Source organism: Oryza brachyantha, chromosome 5 (assembly GCF_000231095.2).
Source record: "Oryza brachyantha chromosome 5, ObraRS2, whole genome shotgun sequence".
Classification (NCBI taxonomy): Eukaryota; Viridiplantae; Streptophyta; class Magnoliopsida; order Poales; family Poaceae; genus Oryza; species Oryza brachyantha.
The window spans coordinates 1,703,310-1,724,603 of record NC_023167.2 but is presented as its reverse complement, the minus strand read 5'-3'; the positions used below and the strand labels follow the sequence as shown (position 1 = coordinate 1,724,603).

Sequence of the window (21,294 nt, the reverse complement as noted above, 5' to 3'; positions counted from 1 at the left end):
TCCAATTAGCCGCCTTAGCTAGGTACACTCAGTCAGTTGCAGTTCCAAGTTAGCTGCTGCTTCTTTGTTGCTGCTGTTGGGGGTGGGGAGATAGATGGCCGGAACGGCGAACTGCATCGACATCCTGATCGCCATCATCCTCCCTCCCCTCGGCGTCTTCCTCAAGTTCGGCTGCGGCCACGAGTTCTGGATCTGCCTCCTCCTCACCTTCCTCGGCTACATCCCCGGCATCATCTACGCCATCTACGCCATCACCAAGCAATAAGCTCAGCTGCATCAGTATACATGTACATCCCCATCTCATCAAATCAATTACTACTATTCAGTTTTCATACAACCTACTGCAATTAATATGCATTTCCATGGCAATATGATCCATGCATGTTACTGACAAGTTCCTTCAATTTCTGGATATATGTATCAGCAGGGACAACATACAAATCAAACCGCTTCATCGATCTTGCCGGCACCTTCGCTGATGAGCTGCCGCCGTGTGATAGATAGCTTGGAGATGATTGCTATGTGCGTGGAATTAATCATTTCTAGTTCTTGATTCGTGTGTGTGTGAGTGTGTGTGTTCATCTCGTAGCTTCCAGTGTCCCCCGGCCCCTCTCATCCTGTCCTCTTCTGATCGATGTTTCTGATAGCAACTCTTTGTTGTTCATCAGTTGCTTTCGTGTGTGAATAATTAAGCTGCGATGTATGTATGTTTCTTTGTATCTATGATTACCTGTTACTACTAGTGAAGTTGGATTATTGAGATTTGGGAGCTTGAGATCATCTTGTTGCTTGTATATACATCTTGTTCAAAAACCGAGGGCTTCTTCAGAATACAGAGGATTTTACATGATTCCATAGGAAACGGTTCAATTTCTTGAATTTTCCTTTAAAAACTGTCCAAACAAATTTTCTTTCGGAACCCATCAAAGTATCAAACAAAAGAGGCCATGAAATGATTATGTTTGCCTGCACTGCTGCGCAGTGCTATGTATGTAGTCATAGTGGCAGCTAATTAACTATCATTAATATCTCAAATCCCTTTAGTAAAGGAGCATCATCAACTTGGAGTATAAAGTTGCATTCACCCATCGATTTCCTTGTCCTTTATCCCAAAAAGAAGTGTTTTTTTTTCTTTTTGGAATTTGGGTCGCGTCACTGGAATAGCCAAATTATTGTAGGCTGGTTAGTTTTGTTCATCAAAGTGGCTTTAGGCAGAACCAAGTGGGCCCTCTCCCTTAGATGGGCTGGCATAATTACTTTTCGGAAATGGGCCAAAACTGTCTCCTCATCAGCTTGAAATGGACGGCCCAGCTTAGCTCACAATATGCCTCTATTGTCTGATTTAGCTGAAATTTCTTCGTTTTTTTTAGCCCGGAATAGGCTCCTGTACATTGTTGCTGAATTTGCACCTAATTTGAATTTGTGTTTTTGAAGAATGTGGCTGTCGAAACCGATTTAATATGAAGCAGTGTGTGTGTTTGTGAATCGAACAGTAAAGGACGTCGTAATGTGGATTATCATCTCACATTTTTTTTTCATGTTAGCCGTAGTATTTAGAGTCTTTTACCCGTATGTCATTAAAAAAGTTAATAGTTTTTTTTGTGTCACAAAAAATTTTATAGACACCTATGCACCATGATACAAACTTTCTTTTCACCTACGTGTCATTCCACCCACGAATAACCTCTTACATGTAGGACCCACCTAGGAAATTACTACCCTGCCCAGCAACTTCTCCGTCCTCTTTCCCGTGCGCCGCCTCCCCGTAAAACCTTAGCCGCCGCCGTCGCCGGACCGGTCAGATCCGGCGGACCCCCGCCTCGCCGGACCGCTGCCAAATCCTCCTCCCTCTCTCCCGTGCGCCACCCGGCGGGCCAGCGCGCTCGTGCGGCCAGTCGGCGGTCAGGCCGGCGCGCGCGTGCGGCCACCCGGCAGGCCGGCGCGCGCAGCCCAGGGCGGCCTCCTCTCCCGTGCGGACCGGGGCGCCCGTGCGCCAGCGCTCCTCCTCCCGTGGAGCCAGGGCGCTGGTGGTGGGATGGCCTCCCGTGCGGAACTACCGGAAGAACACGCTGGCGGCGAGCGTCTCCAAGGGCAAGGAGGAAGATAAGGGCACGGCTGAAGGGGGCCCTCTCTATGTCAAAGGTGAGCACGGATGGCGCCCCGTACCTCATGAAGGTCGACCTCAAGATGTATTCCTCTCGAGAAGATGTTCAGCTGCTTCATCACTGGTCAGTATCTGGATCAAATGTTCTTTTATGATCTTTCTTGTAAAATGCAACATTTAGTTGGTGGGAGTACACTTTAGCATGCCACTGACATTTTGAGAAACTTGCCGGCACGGATCCAATGCCTGAATTTTGCAAGTATTGCAGATTTAGTGGTGAACTCTGAAGGAAAACATATAAACCTTTACTGTCATGTTGCTGCTACTTCAGAAAAGATTCATTGTTCATGATCGCACCATCTAAGTACCAATCCGTTTGGCTAATTTGCTAAATTACTAATCAACCTTTCTTTTGGAAGTTGGAACTACTGGATTTAGACAAATGCTAAAAGTTATACGGGTTTAAACATGAAAACGTGTTGTGCAAATTAAATCGTACAATTTCTTTGAGCTGTTCTTTACATATTGCTTAATAGTTCTAACCGTTCACTGTGTTTGATAAGAACAACATTTTGGCTTGTATCACTCTCTCTTGCTTGTTAGCTTTTGATTTTGTGAGGTTGTTTTTTCACCCCGTTTTCACCCCCTTTGTTTTTTCACCCCGTTTTACTAATTTATATGACCATGTATGGGTGGCTCTCTACAGACCGTGCAGACACCAAGAGAAGCAAGCTGTTATAAAGAAGTGTACACTAAGGAGGGTTCCAGATGAAGTGGCTAATCTATCCAGTCCAGCTTCTAATACCAGAAGCAACAAGAAACTCCTGCTTGAAAATTATGTGGAGGAACTAATACTTTTGATGCAATTTAAGATATGTGTGGTTTGGTGTGATGAAAACTAGTGAAATACTACTTTTTTACGTGTGGACTTAGTGTGGTGAGCTACTATCATAAATGTTGGTGATCTTGTTATGTGTGGACTTAGTGTGCTGATATACTATTTTAAATGTTGCTCATACGAACTTGTTGCTACGGATGCAATGGTCATGCACCTACTTGAAGGTTGATGATATGACCTAAGTAATTTAGTACTAATGTTATTGATTTTATCTATTGTTTTCCATATTTTATTTATTTATTCTGATCTTTTCGAATATTTTGGATTTATTACGAATTTTCCTTTATATCTTACAATTTTCCGGAATTAAGAGCCAATTTTCCTGAATTTTCTTGAATTTCTAGACATTTTATAATTTAATTACGAATTTTCTAACTTATTTTCTGATTTAAAATTAATTCTGTCATTTTCTAATTTTTTTACTGATTTTCCATATTTATTTACTGTTAATTTGGGCATTTTTCTGATTCTTTTGAATTATCCTGATTTTTTGCGAATTTCTTGGATTTATTTACGAATTTTCCTTTATTATTTACAATTTTATGGATTTATGAACCAATTTTCCTGAATTTTCGTGAATTTCTGAACATTTTATAAATTGATTACGAATTTTCTTACTTATTTCTTAATTTCAAATTAATTCCGTCATTTTCCAAATTTTTTACTGATTTTTTATATTTATTTACTGTTCTAAATTTATTTTGACCATTCATTTACTAACAAAGACAAAATCGTCTTTTTACACCTTCATTTAACATTCTTCCATCCAAAATGGCATATAGGTAAACGAAAATTTGTGTCAGGGTATAGAGATGTCTCCGAAGTTTTTTATAGCACAGAGGTAACCATCAACTTTTTTTAATGGCATAGAGGTATTTAATCGGTCTCTTGAAGACCAGCCATAAGAAAAATTTGAAGGTATTTCGTGTAACTCCTACATATTGTGTTGGATAGCACAGTGATCCATGATAAGTCAACATTTGATATAAAAATCGTGTCCATCCTAGCTATATAAAAAGGTTGAGAGTGATCTAAAATAATTAAAATCTTCATGCGTGAAAATAAATCGTACGCTCTGTTTTGATACTGTGATTTCCTGATCAATCAAGCTTCAACACTCATCACATTGTTTCAATTCGCTGATTTGTCCATCCATCCAATTAGCAAACAAACAAAAAGTAATTGAGCAAATTTTGCATTATTATTGGAAGAGATATAATTGAGTAAACAAAATATTAAGAAATAAAACCAGTAGAATTAATTAGAGTAGTGTAGTAGTGATTAGGAGGAGTAGGGAAGCTGGTGGGCGCAGTCCAAGTTGTCGCCGGCGGCGACGGCGAGGATGCCGCAGTATCGCCGGAAGAAGCCGATCCGGTCCTTCACCCGCGGGTCGTCGGTGCGGTTGCACTCCAGGCCGCCGTTGATGATGTTGGTCGTCAGCCCGAACCCGGCCGTCCGGTTCGCCGCCGCGTCGGCCGGCGACGGCCGGTACCCGCCCGTCATCACGTCGTGGCACGACGGCTTGGGCGGCCGCGGCGTCATCCAGAACCACAGCGCCGTCTCGAACGCCACCACGGCGTCGGCGGCCACCACCTCCGGCGACCCCAGGCCGTCGAACCCCAGCGCCTCGCCGGCCGGCCCGTAGTTGAAGTTCCACGACAGCTGGATGGGGCCGCGGCCGTGGTAGGACCTGCCGGGCGCGCACGGCCACCGCGCGGCGACGGCGGCGGAGGTGTTGTCGCAGTAGCTGCTCGCCGGCTTGACCTCCTCCTTGAAGCAGAGGCCCCAGGAGTAGGGCCCGTCCGGCGCGGCGGCCCACCCGCCGGTCGTCTCGTGGGAGACCTGCGCCAGGAAGGCGGCCACCTCCCGCCTCCGGGTGCCGCGGCCGCCGGCGCCGCCGAAGCGCGGGAACCGCTCGGCGGCGCGGACGAAGGCGGAGTAGGCGTAGAAGTTCCTCGCCGGGCAGGCCGCGTCGTCCTTGTGGATGAAGAACGACGCGTTGTACATCTCCTCCGTCACGATCGACGCCACGTGGCTGCGTGCACGGCGGCCGGCGGCCGAGACGAACGTCGACGGCGACGACGCCGCGAGCCACAGGGCCATGAAACTGCACATCGCCGCGGCGAATGGGCGTCCTGCTCCCGCCATCGTCGACTGCTGTCGAGCAATGCGAAGGGAGATCAACGACGGGAGAGACGCTCTTTAAAACCTTCGTGTGGACATGATCTAATCGTTTCTTACATTCATATTATAAAAAATTAAAAATTTTAACGAGAAAGATTAATGTGTGATATACCGCTATACAAGCATTCGAGATTAAAATTAACTTCTCTAAGTTGCAAAAGAAATTCAAGTAGAGCTCTGACTAAATATAGTTTAATTTACTATTTCTTATAATTTATTGTAGTCGAATTTAGACATACATGTTTAAGTAAGTGCATCATATGTTAATATTTTTTGTAAAATTTTTAGATCTATTTAAATGATTTGAAAAATAAAAAGTTATTCACTTAGATGTGTTTGTTTTCAAGGATGTGATAGTTTGGGATAGAGCCAATCTATCCTTGACCACGTTTGGTTGGTGCAGGGTGGGATGGGTTAGACAAAAAGAGAAATATTCTTTTTAGATCCAGGTCCAACCTATCCCACCAAAACGGTGGAACGGATTCATCTCAGGATGATTATGACGCACGGAGGGTGTCCATTTTATTTATTAAATTTATTTAAAATATATTACATGTATAAATATACATCTAATTACTTTAGATTATTCATATATTAATCCTAGTATTTAATAATTTATTTTGGATATTAGAGGTAACCTCTGCCCTGTCTCATCTCTTCCATCAAATAAAAAACAGATCCAATCCATCACATCCTATCTCATCCCTCTCACCAAACAAAAAACAAACTCTAACCAATTCATCCAACCAAACATAAAAATAAAATCAATGGATTAAAATCTATTTCCACAGACTATGGAGATCTGTAGTTTTCTACAAGCAGATCATACGGAGTACAGAACGTGGCCGCATGTGCATGGCGGCGATTGAGTACATATAGATTAGTACAAATCTTCCACAGTTTGACTTTGATGATTTCATCTACCAATGCCTTGCTATTACTAATTTCTTGAGTTAAACTCACTCCGATAAAAAATACATACATGTTGTTCAACGTAAATGCATATATGCGGGTTAATTAGCGGTCGATCGATTGTTAAAATATGCATATCTCCAAATATATGGATATGATGTGTGTAGAATCATTGGAATTAATTTATGATGGTCTCTAGGTGTTTTTTTATTCAAACGTTACAAACTAATTGGGTTTTATTTATATCTCAGGTTCGAAAGTTATGTTGATGAGATGGATGTCAATGCATGGTCAGAATCTAGTGACAAAAATTATAACAATCAACTGATAAGTCAATAGCTAGAGAGAATAAAGAGAATTCTGGGTTTTTTCAGCTTTTACCTTTTACTTTGTTTTCTGAATTTAACTATGTAAATCCATATTCTTATAATATGAATAAGAATCTAAACTATTTTGAGAGGCTGAAGATCGTGCAATAAGATGGTTGCTAGAAGCTCTTCGAACAGGACCAACCAAAATTTTTTTTCTTATTGCAGGAAAGATAATATTACTTAGATAGTACTCGAGAATCAGGCTAGGTCAATGGCTCATGCAGGAGATCACTTGGACAGAGCATCTATCTATGTAGGTAGAAAATTAAAGCATGGATCTTGGAAAGATGCATCTGGCCCCGACCGTATATGGGTTGAGTCGCATATACTGATATACATGGACCACACCGGCCGCGGTGCGGAAAATGCAATAACAGATTAATATGTTATTGATTAATTAGTAGTTATAATAAATTTAAAAACAGAGTGTTGTGATTTTTAAATCAAACTTTTTTATATAGAGTTTTTATAAATAAAACGCACTGTTTAATAGGTTAGAAAGTATGTGCGCAGAGACGATCTGGGTTAATTAACGCCATCATCGGTTTCACTCTCACCTGAGCTCCGCTGACTCCATCAGTCCATCAATGTTAGCTGCATATAACTAGTATATATACTTTGAGTTTACTTGGCCAGCTTTTTTGGAAACCGGGGACTTTGATCTTTTCAATATTATTCTATGATCTTCTTTTTACTACTATGTTTTTTTTACACATGTAATAGCATACAAAGGCTCGTTCGCGAGTCACTGTTGAGTTCAACTTCCTTTTTCTTTCCGTGGGCACGTTTCTGTATTTTTTGCTAAAAAGGTTTATACGAAAGTTGTTGTAAATAATCCATTTTTTAAGTTTTTAATAGCTAATACTTAATTAATCATATACTAATAGTTTTTCTTAATTTGCGTGCACTGATTACCCTCCCTCGTACCCCCTCCTGAGAACGAGCCCAAAGTTCTGAAGATTAATTTTTAAGTAGGCTGATCATATAGCAGTACTATACAGTTTATTATCAACAATTTTCAGCATCTAGTTTGTTACCGATTGTGTGCAGAGTTGCACATACATATTTGTTGATTTGGCTATTGGCAGCATTGGTTTATTCACAAAGCAGTGCTACTTTCAATCTTAGGTTGGGGCCTTAATTGTCATAAGGTGAATTGTACGTATCACATCCTAGCCCACTTAAGAGTAGGCCCAACGTGTGTGTCCAAATGCAAATGCATACCTGCCAAGGTTGGGCACATGCCAACATAGAAGGCCAAACCAGTGATCATTTCATATCACTTGGCTAGTGGTTTGTTGTGTTGTGTGCAAAATATGTGTATATCTGACCCTAGTTTTCTATCAAATGTGATTTAGTAATTGTGTATAAAAAGGATTACTATACAATATTATTTTTAAAAAATATCATGTATCCATTATTTTTCTTAAAAAGAGATAAACCCTCATCTTTTGGCTTTTTGGCTGAAAAAAATCAAACAACATATTTGTAGAAAAAATTAATCTGTGAATAAAACTTTTATATAAAAGTTCTTCACTATCTTAAAGAAAATGCTTAAAAATAAACTACGATGAAAAATCCTCAAAATCAACTCTAAATTTAAAGTTAAAAATTTAAATTTTATTTTATAAGTATAAACAGAAGCGTAAAGACGAGACGATATATATTTATAAAACATTACTACGTTATCTCATTACTACGTTATCTTGGAGACTAGTAATGAAGATGCCCCCTCATCTGGTAAATGTGTGCCATCATCCTGTAGTTGATTAGTGCCACACAAAAGATGCAAGTGACAGAAGCTATGTATATATAGCACGGATGAGAGATTAAGTACAGCAAAACAAAAAAAACAACGATTTTCACATGAGATTGAATAAAAAAAGAACTTGATAAAGTCGGATGGGGCAGGCAAACCAAGTGACGGAAGCACAGAACTTGATAAGATCGGGAGTTACTTTCATTATATTTTTTAATTAAAAAAACTGTCGAGAACAGAAGAAGAGGGCAAAGAAAGCAGAGTCGGTGCAGGCTCCGACCGACCAACTGAATCTTCAAAGAAATAAATTTACAATTATTTTTTCGATGGATCGGATGATGCAGTAATTAATTAATACGCATATATCTATCTCTGACACCGAAAGAGGAGAGATGACTGCAAGAGAACATGGCTGCCTCGAAAGCAATAATAAAGAACATGCGGGTGCAGTTGGAACTGAAGAAGTTGCCGATTAAATTGATTAAATCTCTCCATTAATCACAGCTTAAGCAGGGGCACATATCAGAGTGTGCAGTGCTTGCTTTGCCTGTAATAATGGGGATTTGAAAGACTCGACCGTAGTGGAGTACGTGATCTGATCGAGCAGTAACATGCTTGTGTCGATCGATCGATCACAAAAATGAAAATGGAGATTGATTAGAACAACAATAATCAAATGGGGACTAGTGGTGCTAGTGCTAATGCTGCATTAATTTTCGCTGCAAATTGCAAATGATATGTACTCGATCCCATCTCGATCTCCATGCCAATGCAAAGGGCGGATGGATCGTGTCGGCCGTGCGTTGTTCATGCTACGGCGGCCGGCGTCAGGAGGCGGCGGCGGCGGCGGTGGTGCAGAGCCTGGCCTTGTTGTCGAGCATGGACCACATGACCTGGACGTCCTCGTAGGCGCAGGCCATGACGTCGCCGTAGAGCTGCGACGACCGGGCGACCTCCACCACCTCCACGTCGCCGCTGCCTGCCGCCGTAGCTGACGGCGTGCCGGAGGATGACAAGGAGGAGGAGTGGCGGCGCTGCTTCTTGGGGCGGTGGTGGCGATGCTCGTCGCTGCCGCCGGCGGTGATGCTGCCGCTGTTGCCGCCGCCGCCGCCCTGCTGGTTGAGGATGGTGCGCGCCTTCCTGAACGGCGACGTGATGGTGCGCACCCAAGAACCCATCGGCTAGCTAGTTGAAAATGGCGAGCGAGAGAGCGAGCTACGTACTTAGCTAGATCGAATGGAGATGTGAAGAAGTAGTAGCAATTGAATCGAGGAAGATGCAAAGGCGTTGCTGCGGCTGGTGGCGGAGGCCAATATATAGCGTGGCTGGCCGGAGGGAGAGACGAAGGTGGGAGGCAAGATCCGATCCGGAAGACAAGATTGGTGGGGCTGCACGTTTAACGTTTGTTTCTTGATGCCCACCGCGGATCAAAATCATATCAATCGCTCTCTAATAAATTAAGAAACAAATACTAGTATGTATTACATTAAGGGTCTGTTTGTTTACTGCTGATTTCTTTTTAGTTTATATCATATCGAAGGTTTAGATATTAATTAGAAATATTAAATATAAACTATTAATAAAATCCACCTCATACTCTGGAGTATTTCGTGAGACAAATCTATTGAGCATAATTAGTCCATGATTATCGAATGTGATGCTTAGTAAACATGTGCTAATTGTGGCTTAATTAGGCTTAAAAAATTTATCTAATGAAATAGCCTTTATTTATACAATTAGTTTTGTTATCGGTTTATATTTAATACTCTTAACTAATGTCCAAACATTCGATGTGACAAGAGACTAAGAAAATCACTGGATCCAAGCAGCCACTAAGAAGTGAAGTGAGAATAAAAGTTTATAATTATTACTATTTTTTTAACACAGTAAAAACGAGTTAGTAAAGTCATCGACGGTACGTTCCCTGGAACTGAAAGAATAATTAGTTATAAGTACGAGCACTGATGTTAAATGTACACCCTAGGTTCCACCATACAAAATATACCTACGGGGTGATTGTTTGGCTTATTAAGAAAAAAACAAAATGATACATTTACAAATAAAAAATAATTTATGAATGAAATTTTTATATATGTATTCTTAGCGATCTAAAAGCTAGACTAAAAAATAAACTATGATAAAATACCTAAATTCTACTTTAAATTTAAGATTGATCGAATTTTTTTAAAATTTTAGCTTATAAATAGAAATAGAAGCGAAAAGATAAGACTAGCAAAATTTAAAATAAAAGCAGGATACTAATTCAGTTTAGCAAACTCTAATATATATATATATATATAACTGTTCTCCCATTTAGTAAACTCCAATATATTTTTGCAAAGCCTAATTCATTTGTTGTCATTTTTATAAACTCCAATATATATATAATAAATCGAATAAAAATAAATTATTATTTTTTCGGCGAAGGAAGCATCCACTGCCGCGTGGATGGAGGAGGGGTACCACTAGTGTGAAAGGCAAAGGTGGGAGGGAGCGTGCATGTGGAGGAGTCAAGGTTGGGTTTTTGGAACGGAGGAGGAGGAGACGTTCGTCCGTCGTGTGGCACACGCATGCATATGTGGAAATGTGCGGCAAAGGAAGGAAGCAGCTAGCGTCGCGTGATCCATGTGCCGCACTGCACCGCCTCCTCCTCGATCCCTGCTTCATCCAAACGACCAACCGTTTCATCACTGGTCACTCCGTCTTAAATTATAAAATAATATTTTGGTTTTTCTCGAGCTTAATTTAATCATGTACCACTGTTTTCTACGTAAAATTTTGTATTACCAAATTTTACATGCAAAACAGTATTACCTACCTTCTTAAGAATGAAAAAAATGCTCTTTTCTCGATATTCATCTCTATGAAATCTGAACCGATATATATAGTTTATACGCGTGTCTTAATTTATTTGTGTTTGTATGAATCTAAATAAGGTCAAAACATCTCTTATAACCTGACATTAATTTATTTGTGTTTCATAAGCCATTAGTCAGATATGAGAAATCTAGATACACAAATATTTAAACCATTCTAAATTTCTATTACCTCCGTCCCGATATAAGTTTATTTTTCAGTTTTTAGATACAACATTTTGACTCTTCATCTTATTCAAATTTTTTTGTGATTAATATTTTTATTGTACTACATGATAAAACATGAATATTACTTTATGTGTGTCTATTTTTTTTAAAGTTTTTGCATAATTTTTTTAGATGAGACGAATGGTCTAACGTTGGACAAAGAAAATTAAAAAAAATTATTATGGGACATAGGTAGTAGTAATTAATAAATTTATCGTGTGAATAGGGGTGGTAATGGGCCTAACCATTTTGCCTATAAAATTTATGGGCCGGATTCAAAACGGGTTAAAAATAAAATTATATAGAGTTTTGAGCTAAAAATTATTTAAAAATTAAATAGGGTTGAGAAAAAACCCACGGGCCTTAACCCATTCCCACCCCTATGTGTGAATTGTCCCCCTTTAAATTAGCCATATTAGACTACCACGATAACGACCAACGCCTTTACACACCACAGAAATCTAGTTATGAGGAGGCAGTTATAGGCAGATTTCCCTAACATAAGCATCCGACATTTTCTCATCAGGGTGATGCTTCTTCAGAATTCAGATAGGATCATCTATGTAAAGTTAGGTGGTTTTGTGTCACTAGCATGCGGATTCATCTCTCTATGAGTATGGGCTCATACGTAGGGGTGAAACCAGGTTGGGTATGGTCAGATAGGAGCCTTTCTGTATCCTAACCCATATTTTCTTTTCAGGATCGGGTCGAATACGGATATTGTCGAATACGAATATGAAGACGGATAATATCGGGCACATATACGGAACAGATACGTGCTAAGACGGATACGAATGATCTCGGTTACGAATACTTATTCGGATATCAAATCAAAACAACAACTATATATATCACATATATAATAGCTATTCAACTATTCCATAAATCTTAAATACAACTATATCATGGAAGTAACAACTAGCATTAGCAAAGCTTGTAAGGAAATATAATTGATTCATTAAATTATATCATTAGTATGTTAGTATATATGAACAAGAAGTATAAATAAAGTTAACATACATGTATATGGAACACTTAGAATAATGTTTTTTGTTACTGGGCTTTAATTGTATGTGAATAATATGGGCTTTTGATGGGCTATAACTATCCAAGTCATATCCGGATATTTAACCGGGTAGTACCCGTTCTTTTTGCCGGGTAACCCGTATCCGTCGGATACTACGTTCCCGAACCCGTATTTGTATCTGAGAAAAATACCCGAACCCGACCTGAAATCCGTATTATCCTCCGGATACCCGATTTGGTGACCCGAATTTGTCCCGAATTAATTCGGACGTGCGGGCGGACGGGTAATATCCGTTCCGTTTTCACCCCTACTCATATGTAACTGACAACGTCGAATATGCTTCTCCTCTCGTAGCAATATTTAAGTGTTTAATACCATTTCAACCCTTATATTTGACACGGCGAACAACTTATTTAATACTCTCCCCGTTTTACATTATAATGCATTTTAGTTACACCTATATTTATCTATTGATCGGTGTATATTATATATATATATATATATATATATATAAATCTAGGTAATGCTAAAAGTCTTAATTTGTTAAACGAAGTTAGTAACAGAAAATAAAATGCAGTTATCTCTAAAAACAATTATCAGTTTGAAAATTGAGAGATATAGTAAATACTAAAAACAACTATCAGTTTCTGTGTTATACAAACATTAAAATTGAGAGATACAGTAGATACTAAAAACAATGATCAGTTTGAAAACCGGTCTCCATGGCGGCCGGCCACTAACGGTTTTTCAGAGGTATGGGCTAGCTGACCATCAACAATAATGTTACTACTCATATATATCTTATACTACATGATTTATAGTATATATCTCTTCTGACAGGGTGCCTAATTACGCACGCTATCAGAGGCCGGGAAAAAGCTATTTAAAATGAAACGGTTGATTAAGGAAGGGAGAACCACATAAATGTCGGCATGTACTTAATCATGCATATGCATGCATGGCTCAACCAACAAACAAGTCACTTCGTCCACGTGATGGCCGGTTTATTTTCTGTACTTTGAAGTAACATGCAGTACATGTTATCATGTTTTATATCCAAGCTACCTTAAAGAAGAACACACCTAATGATATAACACACGCTATCACATGGCTTAATTAATCTTATAGGGTTGATTATGGAGGGGAAATTAAAACTCTGGTGTATGGTGCACGCAGATATACCTTGATCACCTACACAAGGATAACATCGGAGAAAGCAAACTTAATTTTCTAAAATAAATGGGATCAATGTAGATGATACTACTGGGGCAGTTAATACTGCAGCACTAATTAATAGTTGTTCGAGTCCCTCTCTTTCTGGTTACTGAGGGCACTCACGCTGCAGGCGCAATGGTAGTTTCTATCTATATGCCACGATAAGTAATTTATTGAAGAGACAAAAATAAAGAAACTGGTTCTTGATTAAGACCTAGTGTTTCTATGTAAAACAAGACTGTCTGTGAGAGACGAATGCATCATGTGATAATAAGATTTAAAAAATATATTATGAAAGATAATTTCTTGACACGATATCCTACTTTCTAGCACCGTAAGTGCCATGATGAACCAAGTAAAAAGAAACTCATCCACGTGATTGGCGGGTTAATTACTGCCGGTTTCTCAAACTGACATCCACTGATATCCATGCAATGCAAGCATGTGTATGTAATAATGCAGGTTTGCCAGTAACATGATCTATCATCTAGCTCCGGTGATAAAAAAAACTTAGATATTAGAAAAGTACCTAATATCAATTAAATAAGTAGAAATAATGTTTCAAATTCAGACCGGCTAGCACATTACCTCGTGGAGCTAGCCAGAAGACCCCTGGATGTTTTTCGCTCCTGTGATCAAACATATATGCATGAAGCACACATTCAAATGCATATGTTATTTTAAATAACGATTGGAATCACAACAGTTGAAAGTTAACAAACATCTCTGATTAGCTATACTATTACACTAGCTCCCATTGGGCAGAGTAATTAAATCAAGCACTTCTATTTTGTTTAAACCAGCTTCAAGCATGGACCAATCACCATTCAAGAACAGAAAAAAATATTTCGTACTGCAACACAGCCACAGCCACCCAATTCAGTTAGCCTGAAACAAAACAAAAAATGTTTGAATCACATATGAGTTCACGTGAGGGCGTGACAGTAAGGCTCAGAGTGTTGAAACAATGAGACGATGGAAGCAAAAGGTGATTAGGCACTGTCGTTACCGCCGGCCACCGTATGTCCATGTGATGCACCGGCCGGCCGGCCGGCAGCATCCATGGCCGATCCGTCGACGTCGAAACGACCCCGGCCAGATTCATGTACATGTGCTGCTTTTACTACTGTTGTTGTCGATCTACTTGTAGATTGGTCATTCTTGTGGTCTCAGAGTGCTCCAGTAGCTTATTAATAAATTCTCAAAGCTTTAATATAGCACCGGTGCCTAACTCCGATATATATTATAATGCATATGGATTTTGTTACTGCAAACATTTTTTTCATCTACGAATTTTCAGAAGGGCACATGCATATGTATTGGATCGTATTTTATATGCTTCGGACAGCCTAGTCTGAACATCTCATGTACTCTCAAGACTCAAGTGTCTGCATGAAACCATATGGTGTGTTTGCTCATCTAAAGCCCCCTCAGTCAACAGGAAAAAACAGGAAGTTTCAGAGTCTGCACCTGTGGGTTTTCAGTGCTGTTTTCAGGACACTGTTATTAGGTCCCTTTCTATCTCACAGATTCATGTTCACTCTGAGTATTCTTCTAATCACGCCGAGAAAGATGTGCCCTACTGACAGATCATACCAAAGCTTCTTTGAATATACGTTCTGGTGTATGTGACATGAGAGTATTTCCATCATCTATTTTATTTCTCATGATCTGTTGGAGGCAAATAACGTTGTGCAGATGTCATGAGAAAGAAAAGGATGTAGCTAGCTGCTTCAACTCTTGCAGAAGTAGATCAGAGGAAGAGAAAGCCCAGGACACATAATAAAAATAAATAAATGAATAGAACACTTCATCTAGTCCTATCTTTTCGCTTATACTTATGCTTATAAGGCAAAATTTAAATTTTAAAAATTTAGATTTGATTTTGTGGTTTTTAATTCTAGTTTATTTTTCAACCATTTCTTTTATATCACTAAGAACACGCATATAAAAGTTTTATTCACGAATAATTTTTAATCGTTAATAAGCGATTTTACTTATGCTTCTAAACTGCCAAAAGAAGGGGTTGATGATTTTAAATGTGGTAGTACTGAGAAGCAGTTTGATATATGTCAACTATTTCCATTTTCCCTTTTTCATATGAAGCACAGAGATGTTGCTTCATCTATTCATCATTCCCATTTGGTACTGAAAATTAGTTCAGTGTTGGTAAGTGTCAATTTCTCTGAATGCAGTTTCAGTTAGCAAGTTTGAATGAAACTCATCAGGAAAAATGCTTCTGACAGTGGCCAACGACACAGTCGAATACTCACATCGACGAGCGCGAATCTATAACCATTCCCAGATTGAGTAACAAATCTAGGAGAAATGCAGTGCTGTTTCCCCCAATTAATATTCTGTTCAGGTCAGACGCTGTTGATCACTAATCACCAGTAATTAAACACTCAGATTTGCAAGGGAGGGATCCACACATTGACACACATGCACGCATTCGGTTTCAGGATCGGTTTACGAAACCATGACAAGATTGGGTCTCGTGCACTGACCTCGTTGGTGGGGGAGGACACCGGCATGGATTGCGGCGGCGCAGAGGGACGGGGATTGATCCGATTTCTCCGCCCGCCGTGTGGCCGTGGCTCAGATGGCGGAAATCACAGCAACCGAATGGGACGGCGAATCCGGTGTAGGGGGGGAGTAGGGGGGTAGGATCTGAGCATGGCCCGCCTCCAGCGATGGCGAAGCAGGAGGCCGGCGCCGGAGAAGGAGGGCGCGGCGGCGGCGAGACCGCGAGAGGGACCAAAGTGCAAAATTCAGTAACGCTGTTTGAACCAAGGACCTAAATGTAAAAAATGTTCACCCTCAAGCTAAATCTTAACATACACAGGGATAGGTTTGCAAACTGTTTTGAGAGCCCACTCAAGTCCACCGCCGGGTTGGGCTTGGGCCGTTTCAGTGCATATACAAGGCCCACCTTTTTAACCGCATTGCATTGCATGGTACACTTGTAGCAAATCGTCAACCATGGATCGAATTTTACTGGTATCTCTTAACCCTAAAATCGGATATAAAGCATTCTAAATTTCTATATCACTAGTATAAATTGGGTCCATCGGTAGTATTAAGAATGATTTTGACTGACATGACACCCACATGATAAATTGACTTCTATCTTTGTACTACTAGGCGTTCACATGATGTTTATATGGCATTTCATGCACTAAAAAATCAAAAAATAAAAAATAGTTAGACCCACATGTAAGCCTCTAAGAAAAAAACCAATAGAGCCCACATGTAGAATAACCCCACCTCTCTCTTCCTCGTCTTGCTTCCTATAAGGAGAGATGACCCAATAGCGGTAGAGCACCTTACTTGACGTCACTTATCCATTGAGCAGTGGTAGTAGGGTAAAGCTTGCGTACCCTGGTTGATAGCTGTGGTGCTTGGCCTCCCTCTTTTCTCTCTCCATCTACCACACCACCATCACTCCTTCCCCATTCTCAACCACATGGTCCATGTCAAAATTGAGTATGAGGTAGCAACAAACCCCACCTCTTCCCGGGCCCTAGTGGTGGATGCGAATGAGCCAAAGCCAGAGTCCTGTCTCTCTCCACTGACAGCGTCGATTTGGTCAATCATAGGAAGGAAAGGCGGAAAGCATGATGAGGAGGGAGTTAATAAACACCTTGAAATTGTTAGGCTCCTATCTCGATCGGGTAACGTCCACCTAGATCCATTCTTGCCTTCTCTTTATGGAGATCACTATTCACCTCCCAGCCTCGACAGGCCTCTCGTACCCGGCACACCCCGTGGTTGTCCTCTGCCCCTCTCCACCTCCACCCTTCGCCATATGGCTCCCATGCCTCCTCTATGCTGGCCACTGGCTAGGTCTATGTGGGTCTCCTTCATTTGGGTGGCATTGATGGAGAGAAAGGGGGAGAGAAGATGGTGGACAAATAGAGGAAGACATATAAGAGAGGTAGGTTCATTGCTTTTAATTTTTAATTTAATTTTCTCAAATTAAAATGTTATTTACGTGTCAAACGTAGATACTATATCTCATAAAAATTAGGTCAGAGTGCCATGTAGAAGCCCCATCATCTGAAACCAGATTCATAAACACAAAAAAAAGTAAATTGACCTGGTTTTAACGGTTAGGGTATACTCCCTCCATGTTTAAATATATGACGTTGGTTAGTTCAATTTTGAACTAACCAATGTCATATACAAAAATGGGAGGGAGTACTATATAACTGATTTTGTAGTTAGGGACGTGAATCAAAATCGGCCACAGGAGTCATGATTGGATAAACTAATAAAGTAGCTGAAGAAATTAAATAAGGTATGTTGTGATAATTGAGATAAGGAGTGTGAAGAAATACTTGTCTTTTGAGATAATTTTGAACTTTAGAAGTAACTATATTTTGAGATGAAGTGAATATCTATCCTGAGATACGGTTAAGAGCAAGTATAATAAGCAAATATAAGCTAGCTTAATTCCTAGCACATGTCGATAATAGGAGAATAAGAGCCTGCTCTTACTCAAAAATGAATTTATTAAATACGTAAGTGAGAATATGAGGGTAAAAATGAAAACAACCTTATCACTGAACTATTGCACATGTGAACTCTAATCTATTAATGTGGCTCATTGTAATTTATTATGCTCCGTTTGTCACTGGTGTGAGAAACGTAAGATTAACTTTATTATCTTTTCTAACTTATATATTTGCAAATAATATCAAAGATGTATATCTGTTATGATAAATCTATTAGTACCATTCTAACATCATCTATTTGAGCATGGGCAGTTGTGTTCTTTTTTATAAAGGATGGAAAATGGAAAATTATTTGATTTTTTAAATATCTATTTAATACTATAAACGATACAATTAACTACTATAAAGTTAAAAATCCACTTGAGAAATATGAGATGATTTATAAACTTTTTGCAAAACGCACCGAGTAATTTAATTAGGCAGTCGGTGATCACGGCACGTTGTTACCTAACTTAATTCCAGGGCAACGTTTTTTTCACTAATTCCAAACGATCAGCAGCAGATAAACGTACGCATTTACACAGTTGCAACTCATGCAAAATTGACTATATATTTGTACGTGTGGCCGGCCACGAATTTATACGATTCCCGGCCCGGCTGTAAATTGGATCGCGACCTGTTGCGTACAATATGTTGTTGATAGAGTTTATCATATTGCTTAATGATGCATAATTAATTATGTAATGAGGACAAAAGAAATCGCGGATGATCTATGCTACGAACTTGCGACAACTCCTAAGAAATACAGAGAGTACGTTGTTCGTTGTCCATTTGTTTGGTGTGGATTACATGTGTGTCATTGGTTGTAGCAATGTATGTGTGTTGTCTATGTAACTTTTAATTATCTATATATGAACAATTAATTAGTGATAACTTAGGTAGCGTCGATATTGGATTTGACGTATGGAAATGCCAAAACTTTGGAGGATCGATATATGCTTAGCATTCATTTAGTGCTCCATCCGTTTCAATGCGTAAATTGTTTTGGTTTTGTTGTAAGTCAAATATTTTAAGTTTGTTCGAATTTGTAAAGAAGCATTGTAACATTTTCAACAACAAACAAGCAGCTACAAAATTATATTCAACGGTGGATTTATCACAATTAATATATTGGTGTATGTTACCATATTTTTTCTATAAACTCCTTAAATGCATTCCATAAAAAGAGAAGTAGGAGGTTCCTAGTAGTACTCAGCATTACCCCCTTCATTTCATATTTTAAAATGCTTTTGTCATATTTAAGATTTATCCCTTATATATTTTATACGTGTTGAATCTATTAATACACGTATAAATCTAGAAAATAAAGTAATTCATGGGTTAAGATATATAGAGTATTTCCTCCATTACATATTATAAGATTTTTCAGTCTTGCTTAGATTTATATGTGCTACTAAAGTTTTATATATATATATATATATATATATATTTTGATATATAGATAATTAAAGTCTTAAAATGTCATTATGGAACGAAGTGAGTACTATATATATGCAAGCATTTCCTTTGAGAAAGCCGCCTCGTATCCGCAGCTGCAGCAGCCTCTCCGACTATTCTTGACTCTATCTCAACTCACCTCGCCGGAGGGAGCGGATCAAGATCAATGGCCGGCGGGAAGAGTAACTGGCCATGGCCGACCGGAGGCGGAGGGAGTGGAGCATTAATGGCCGGCGGCAAGGACGGAAAGAGTAGCTGGCCATGGCCGCCGGACGGCCCACCGGACAACGCACTGCACTCCCTGGGAATGGAGTTCACCACCATCACCGCCGGCGAGGTCGTCGGCCGCCTCCTCGTCACCGCCACCTGCTGCCAGGTAGAGTGATCGCCGCCGGCGGTCGTCTTCCGGTCGTACGACCTTGTTGGCTAGCTTGTAATTGAAAAGCCTGGACGGACGTGCAGCCGTTCAAGGTGCTCGGAGGCGGCGTGTCGGCGCTGATGGCGGAGGCGTCGGCGAGCATCGGCGGGTACATCGCGTCGGGATACCGGAGGGTCGCCGGAGTGCAGATGTCCATCAACCACATGAGGTCGGCTCACCTCGGCGAGACCGTCCAGGCCCAGGCCAAACCCATCCACCTCGGCCGCACCCTCCAGGTAACAAAAGGCCCATTTTTTTTTCTTTTTCCGTAAATCCAAACGGTATAGTTATAAATATATATTTTCATTAGCTATCTAAAAGCAAAGACTAAAAAATAATTTATAAATAAAACTACGATGATAAAACTTTAAAATCAAATCCAAATTTAATGTCATTTAAATTTTGACTTATAAACACAAGCAAGCGTGAAAAGATTATGGTGTTACCTACTATACTAATATCTGTCCTTCTAAATTCCAATCAGCTAGGATTAATTCATCGCACAACCAACTTGCTACTATAGGGGATGACCGTTTGGGTGATTTATAGAAAAAACCAAATGATACATTTGTAAACAAAAATAATTTGAGAATAAACATATTATTAACGATCTAAAAGACAAGACTAAAAAATAAACTATAATAAAAACCCCAAACCAACTCTAGATTTAAGGCTAGAAATTAAAATTTTGGCTTATAAACATAAAAAAACAAAAAGATGAGGCTGGTAGTTTATGTCAATAAAACATGCCCAGTACTCCAGCTGATCAGACATCTGGAACAATAGATCACAATTACACCAATTAATTATTGGCAAGTTCATCATTTGGAAGGGAAGATCAAGATTCCTTGTCAATTGGGTTAAGGAGAGTAAAAGATCAGACTAGCAACAGAAATTAGCTAGTTGGAGTGTTTCCATTGTTATATATGGACCTGCACAAGTTTGACACTTCTGCCGAGCAGTCTTCTCTGACTGAACCACTGAGGCACTAAGAAGAAGACGACTTGTTCACATAGTGCATGCAAAACAAGTTCATCTCTTGCAGCCGACAACTCTTAGTGTTAACACATCATGCTGACACTTTGGATGGGTTTAATATAGCGAGTAGTGCATAAATGCAAACACTGTGGAGTACTATTTTCATGTCAGTATAAGGCTACAGAGCACACTCTTTACATACTCAATCCGTCTCAAAATATAGAAAATTATGGCTTTTTTTGGAGGAATTCATGTTAAGGTTAGAAATGGTTGTGATTGGTTGAGATGGTAAAGTATGTGAAGAAATTAAATGGGGAAAATGTTATGATTGGTTAAGACAAGAACATAGGTGGAGCACTGGAGCAGCAGCTATATGTTGAGAGAGTACAAG

General features: G+C 39.7%; 2 protein-coding genes and 1 long non-coding RNA gene across 3 annotated transcripts; 1 reads left to right on the top strand and 2 right to left on the bottom strand.

The window, feature by feature from the left end:
- Positions 1–1,724: 1,724 nt before the first annotated feature.
- On the top strand, positions 1,725–3,171 carry LOC121054505. Its single transcript, XR_005811895.1, has 2 exons — positions 1,725–2,228; positions 2,811–3,171. It is a non-coding gene; the product is annotated as an uncharacterized LOC121054505 (long non-coding RNA).
- A 908-nt stretch (positions 3,172–4,079) lies between these two features.
- LOC102707401 (chitinase 10-like) lies at positions 4,080–5,194 on the bottom strand. Its single transcript, XM_040524468.1, has one exon. The coding sequence runs from the start codon at positions 5,148–5,150 to the stop codon at positions 4,284–4,286; it is 867 nt and encodes a 288-aa protein (XP_040380402.1). The 5' UTR covers positions 5,151–5,194; the 3' UTR covers positions 4,080–4,283.
- Positions 5,195–8,628: 3,434 nt separating this feature from the next.
- On the bottom strand, positions 8,629–9,500 carry LOC121054551. Its single transcript, XM_040524599.1, has one exon. The coding sequence runs from the start codon at positions 9,404–9,406 to the stop codon at positions 9,056–9,058; it is 351 nt and encodes a 116-aa protein (XP_040380533.1). The 5' UTR covers positions 9,407–9,500; the 3' UTR covers positions 8,629–9,055.
- Between the last annotated feature and the right edge of the window lie 11,794 nt (positions 9,501–21,294).

Coding starts and splice junctions, on each gene's coding strand:
- LOC102707401 (XM_040524468.1), bottom strand. CDS start 5,150: ATGGCGGGAGCAGGACGCCCATTCGCCGCGGCGATGTGCAGTTTCATG.
- LOC121054551 (XM_040524599.1), bottom strand. CDS start 9,406: ATGGGTTCTTGGGTGCGCACCATCACGTCGCCGTTCAGGAAGGCGCGC.